Genomic DNA, 6,759 nt, shown 5'->3' with positions numbered 1-6,759 from the left:
TGGGCATAGATTTTACTTAAAAAAAAAAAAAAAAAGAGAGACACAGAGAGAGAGAGAAAGGAAGATAATGGCTCTCAAATGTGTTCCTTCTTCTCTACCCCTTTCTGAGTACTTTCTTCGTTTTCTTAACTTACTTTAATATATATACATATATTACATGGTGTTATCTGAATGTGTTGTGTGCGACTTGTTTCTCCTACTAATGGTAAGCCCCTTGAGGGCCAAGTGTCTATCTTATATTTCTTTTCTTTTTTAACCATGTTTATTCAACAAAGGAGAGGTGCTCCATTGATACATACTGAATTGTAAGAATTGTGTTTAGTTCTCTCCAAGTTGGTTAGAACACTACAGTAGGGGTCAAAAGACCAGGGCTCACATTCCAGCTCGGTCACTGACTACCTACCTGATCTTGATCAGCTTAGTTACGCGTCTGGACCTTAGATTTGTCTTCTAAAATGTGAAAGGTTGGAGTAGACTGAGATTTCTTAACCTTGGCACTATTGATATTCTGAACCAAATAATTCTGTGTTGCGGACCGTTCTTGCATTGTAGGATATTTAACACCATCCCTGGCCTCTGCCCACTAGATGCCAGTAGCACCTTCCCCGGTTGTGGCAACCAAAAATGTTGCCAATGTCCCTGGGAGAAAGGCAACATCGCTTCCGGTTGAGAACTTCCAGGCTGGACCAGTGCTTCTTAATCTTTAATTTATGATTCCTTAATCTCTAGAACTATCTGAGGAAAACTGTGGACCTTGTGTCCAGAACAATGCACACATATATTCCTATGATTTTGCATGCCATTTCCGGTCTTTGATGGTCCTCAGGTTAAGAAGTTTCTGGATTCTGTGATCTCTAAGGCCCACTTTGTCTCCTAATTTTATGAAAGTTATTTAAGCCCTAAGGAAAAGGAACATTTTTTTTTAAAGTTCTGTATAGTGTTTTAGGACTCTTAGTTCAAATAATGATTCACTCTGCACCCCAAATTCGCATCTATTTGGTTATATTTTAAGTGTGGAACATGTTAATGACAATAAAACCAAGGACTAAATGTTCTTCCAGTGCCGTTGATGGCTCTCCATGACCTGTACAAAGTCAGTTGCACTAGCCATACTCAATAAACAACATAGTCTTATAGTATATCCATCCATATTCTCTGGTTTTAATAGAGCTATAGCAGAGATGCTACATATCCTGAGAACCTCCTGCTAGTGATCCCTGGAAGCCTTTTACCATAAACTTGCTCTGGAAAATGTATAAAATACAACATATTGCATTTCCTAGGATTTATCCAGATCTGCAGTGGATGCAGTGAACGAACAGGTATTAGTGCTTATAACATACATCGGATGTGGAATCTCCTCCATCTTCCTGGGAATTGCAATGGTGACATACATAGCTTTTCAGTAAGTTGATAAAGTCTTGCTCTGAGTAAGTTTAATTTGGTTTGATGGATGCTTTTGTTATTGGAACAATGTTAATTTCATAAAATGTTCCTATTCATCACAGTAAGAAGAGGTCAAATCCATTAGATTATGAAGTAGGTAGATGAAAAAAACAACAACAACCCAGGCTCCTCTAAAAAGAGAGAGAGAGAGAGAGAGATTGTAATAGGATTTTTTAAAGCAATACAAAAACACTAAGGATAAAAGAAAAAGCTGATAAATTGGACCTCATTGAATTTAAGAACTTCTTTTATCAAAAGGCACCAATAAGATAGTGAAAAGGCAAACCACAAATTGGGAGAAGATATTTGCAATGCATATGTCTGACAAAGGACTTTTTTGCAGAATGCATATGAGTGTATGTATGTATATATACATGTGTATGTGTATGTATATATAGATGTATATATACACATACACACATATTCCTACAAATGAAAAAGATGGAAAATACAATTAAAAGTAGGCAAAGGACTTGAGCAGGCACCTTACAAAAGAGGATATCCAGGTCTACCCCTAACCCTTACTCAAATGGCTAATAACCATATGACTAGGTTCTCAACATCATTACTCATCAGTGAAATCCTTTTTAAAAAATTGTTAATGTTTTATGTATTTTTGAGAGCGAGATAGAGACAGCGTGAGCAGGGGAGGGGCAGAGAGAGAGAGGGAGATACAGAATTAGAAGCAGGCTCCAGGCTCTGAGCTAGCTGTCAGCACAGAGCCCGATGCAGGGCTCGAACCCACGAACCGTCAGATCATGACCTGAGCCGAAGTTGGACGCTTAACCGACTGAGCCACCCAGGCGCCCCTCATCAGTGAAATCTTAATTAAAACCACAGTTGTATTTCTATGTACCTCCCAGAATGGCTAAAGTTAAAATACTGACAAAAGCAAGTGCCAAAAAGGGTGTGGAACAACTGGAACTCTTTTAAAAAGTTGTTTTTCATGTTTATTTACTTTGAGAGGGTGAGACAGAGTGAGAGAGAAAGAGAGGGCGCGTGCACAAACTGGGAAGGGGCAGAGAAAGAGGGAAAGAGAGAATTCCAAGCAGGCTCCGCACTCTTCAGTGCAGAGCCCGATGCGAGGCTCCATCCCACGAACTGCGAAATCATGACTTGAGCCAAAATCGGGAGTTGGACTTCTCCAACTGAGCCACCCAGGCACCCCTCATCTGATGGGAATGCAAAATGGCACAGATGCTTTAGAAAATTCTTTGGCAATACCTACTGGAGATGAATATGTATCTAGCTGTTGACATTTCACTGTTAGAGAGACATGAGTACATGTGTCCACCAAAATATATACACAAGACTGTTCACAGCAGCTTCGTAGTGGCCCCAAGTTGGAAACAACCCCAGTGTGCATTAGCAGTTGACTGGATGAATAAATCGTGGTATACTCATAAAATGGGATGCTTCACAGGAGTACAAAAAGAAGGAACTGCTTCTGCACAATACAACATAATATCTAAATCTCACAGACGGAGAGTTGAGCAAAAAGGAAGCGCAGAAAAAAGAGAGAACATACTGCATAGTTCCATTTATAGGAAGTACTAAGTAGAGGCCAAACTAAATCTGTGGGGACAAGACCTAAAATACTGGTTACTTCTACTGTATGTGCGTGGGGGGGGTGCTGGGTGGGTATTGAATGTGAGAAGGAATGAAGGGGCCTTCTAACATTTGAAAATATTCTACCTCTAGAGAAGCTGCTTGCAAATGACATACCTGATAAAGGGTTAGTATCTAAAATATAGAAACATCTGGGGCACTGTCTGGCTCAGTCAGAAGAGTGTGTGACTCTTGATCTCAGGGTCATGAGTTCGAGCCTCACGTTGGGTGTAGAGATTACTAAAAACAAATAAGATTTAAAAAAAAAAGTGTACAATACAGTGGTTCAAAACATATATAAGAAAACTGATACAACCAAATACCCAAAAAAACAAATAATTCAATTAAAAATGGGCAGAGAACATGATCAGACATTTCTCGAAAGAAGACATCCAGACGGCCAATAGATACAGAAAAGGAGGCACATCACTCATCATCAGGGAAATACAAACCAAAACTACAATGCGATGTCACCTCACACCTGTCAGCGTGGCTAAAATCAACAACACAAGAAATAATAAGGAGATCAAGCCTTGAGTCTGCTAAAGGAGTGATGACAGAATGGTAGTATTCCAGAAACTCCTCTCTTCCTTGTCCCCAAGAGAAAAAGACAAGGAAAAAGTGAAAGAAACAAAAAAAGAAAGAAAGAAAAGAAAAGGGAGCTGCTCAGCTGAGAGAGGTTAGTAGTATTCCTGTTAGTGAAGGTCAAGGTATTTAGGATACTTGGACTCTACCTGGAAAGAGGGCGGGGAGCTCAGAAATGCAGTATGTGTAAGGTAAAACGAGCAAGTTCAACAGGCCCTTCTTTTGTTCTTTTGCTTATTCGGCAGCTCGGGTGTGGCGATGCTTGATTAAAACCAGAGACCCTGCCTAACCAAACACTGTGACTGTTCTTTTAGCAACCTTCGGAAAGATCATCCTTCCAAAATCCTGATCAACCTGTGCGCAGCACTGCTGATGCTGAACCTGGCATTTCTGGTCAATTCCTGGTCCGCGTCATTTCAGAACGCGGGGCTGTGTGTCACAGCTGCAGTGGCACTCCATTACTTCCTGCTCGTTTCTTTGACTTGGATGGGCCTGGAGGGGGTCCACATGTATGTCTCTCTGGTCCGAGTCTTCAACATCTACGTCCCCAATTATATCCTTAAATTTTGTCTAGTCGGTTGGGGTAAGTATATCTGCCATTGGCCTTGATGTCTTTAAGCCTTGTGTGTATGTCTAATTCCAGCTTCAGCAGACAAATCCTTCAAGGCCAAATTCTGGTATTAGCATCAATAAGGGATTAAGGATTGGCTCAGTGGTGTTTGGGTGTGCATCTCCCCTTCTGCCTGTATTGCTCTATAAATTCAACTTAAAATCTGTTTTTAAGTTTATTTGTTTTGAGAGAAAGGGAGAGAGAGAGAGAGAGAGGGAGGGAGGGAGAGAGAGGGAGGGAGAGAGAGAATCCCAAGCAGGCTCTGCACAGTCAGTGAGAGCCCCATGCGGGGCTTGAACCCACAAACCGTGAGATCATGACCAAGACCAAAAAGTCAGATGTGTAAGCGACTGAGCCCCCCAGGCGCCCCTGAATTCAACCTTTCACCTCTATGGTGGAGAATTGGTCCACAGATATTTAGCGAGCGCCTGCTGGTGTACTCTGCTAAATGCAAGATCTGCTGTGGTGAACCTGTCAGATTTTATCCTTCCCTCTACAGAAGCTAAAACCCAACAAATAATTACTGATGTAACAGTCAACGCTTACTTGTATGGTAGTCCTTATGTAGGTGGCGCTTACATGTGCCAGACGCTGTTGTAAGTGTTTTTGCAAACTTATTTAGTGCTCATTATATCTCCATGAGAAAGATCTCATCATTATAACCACTTACTGGCGAGGACACTGAGGCACAGAGACATTAGGTAATTTGCCAAACTGCACACAGCTAGTAAGTGGCAGAACTGGGATCTGAAGCAGAGATCTGGCTCTAGGTTGGACATGTAACCTCTGTGCTGCTGTGGAAGGGACAGGGAAAGCACTTGCCACGTGGGGAGGGGTGCGGGGCCAGGCACGCCCTGATTCCCCCTAAACGTCATGGCGGTCACTGTCACTGCTCCCCTCTGGAAGAAGCCAGGAACGGAACCCGGCATGGATATTTCCTAATTTAAATGCTATTTAATTGGTTTGCCGTCCCGTATTTCTGACACGGTCAGCCCAGCTCCCCTCCCTTCCCTTTGCCCATTCAAACCAGAGTTTGACTTCAGAGAATGTGTTGGAGACACAGAAGATGTGTATTAAGTGGGATCCGAGGGAGGATAGATTTTATCTTCCACCGCCTTTGCAAAGACAATAGCTTCCCAATTAGCTACTCATCCTTTTAATGAGCTTATTAACATCGCACACACTTTCATTGGCTACACAGTTGGTGCTATTATCCATGCTAATGTCGGGGAGCGGAGACGGGCAAATATTAAGCAAAGCGTAACCTACGATTGTTTCAGTACATGTTGGAATTCATCAGGAACACGGAGCTGAAAGCAGTCAGTACACTCCTCCTGGGCCTGGAAGTCTTCATCTCAAGTTAACCAAGAGATTGAAAAAGTGATATGGAAGAGGCTTCATGGATAATCCTCCATGCGGATAACCCACAGATGGCTAACAGTAACGGGCTTGTCCATAACACTGGGTCCGCTTTTCATCTCTCGCGTCGCCGTCCTCAGCTTCCTTTTCAGCCCCTTCCTCCTTCACTTGCTCCTTAAGCATTGCTCTCCAGAGCTCACTTTTCTCTCCCATCTTCTTGGTCCACACGCACTTGCTGGTGCGCCAGGAGAGGCAGGAAAGTCTACGACTTGGTACTTGGAGGCAGGATCAACTTAGGGAGTGTCAAGCACGCACCCCACAGCCTGACTGTCATGACCGGTCAAGGTGCAAGAAGCCGCTTCGCGGTTCAGTGGATCACTTACATAGAGGGTGAACGTAAGAGGGGCGCCTGGGTGGCTCAGTCGGTTAAGCGTCCGACTTTCGCTTAGGTCATGATCTCGCGGTTCGTGGGTTCGAGCCCCGCGTCGGGCTCTGTACGGACAGCTAGCTCAGAGCCTGGAGCCTGTTTCAGAGTCTGTGTCTCCCTCTCTCTCTGACCCTCCCCCTGCTCATGCTGCCTCTATCTCTCTCTCAAAAAATAAATAAAATAGGGGCGCCTGGGTGGCTTAGTCGGTTAAGCGTCCGACTTTCGCTTAGGTCATGATCTCGNAGCTAAGGGTGCTGGCTCCCAAGGCCTTGTCCCACACACTGTAAAAGAATGACAAAAGGAAACAGATGGCTACTGTCGCTGAAGAGGCTGCTTGGGGCTGAAGCTATGCGGTTCTATATCCTGCAGCTCTGTTCTGTGGGGGCGGGGTGCAAAGCCCCACACCTCATCTGAACCTGGGACGAACGATAAACTGGCCCGTGACAGCCCCCGCCCAGGAGATGGAGAGGCGAGTCGGGGATGGCCTCAGAGCACCTCTTCCGCTCAGGCCTGCGGTCTTCTCCAAGTCGTGCGGGCTTACAGGGTGCCGCGCAGATCCCGATCCGCTCCTGGCCAAGCCATTGGCCTGCTCTGCAACCTGTTGAAAAGGTTTTACTCCTGTATTGAAATCCCTGCCCAAGGCAGTAGACCGGTCCCCATTTTTAAATAACCAGTCGGGATCTCTTTGTTCATTAATCGATAATTTATTAATTTGTTAATTACC

General features: G+C 44.1%; 1 protein-coding gene across 1 annotated transcript in view; it reads left to right on the top strand.

Annotated features, from left to right (window-relative positions):
• The window catches only part of ADGRG4 (adhesion G protein-coupled receptor G4), a 105,396-nt gene that overhangs the window by 68,221 nt on the left and 30,416 nt on the right, over window positions 1-6,759 (top strand). Inside the window, 2 exon segments of the mRNA XM_077773981.1 lie at window positions 1,284-1,405; window positions 3,954-4,222. Coding sequence (XP_077630107.1) covers window positions 1,284-1,405; window positions 3,954-4,222 — 391 coding nt within the window.

This window comes from Crocuta crocuta, unplaced genomic scaffold, assembly GCF_008692635.1.
Source record: "Crocuta crocuta isolate KB4526 unplaced genomic scaffold, BGI_CrCroc_1.0 scaffold241, whole genome shotgun sequence".
Taxonomy (NCBI): domain Eukaryota; kingdom Metazoa; phylum Chordata; class Mammalia; order Carnivora; family Hyaenidae; genus Crocuta; species Crocuta crocuta.
Note: the sequence above shows the minus strand (reverse complement) of the source record. Positions and strands in the feature narration are given on the sequence as shown.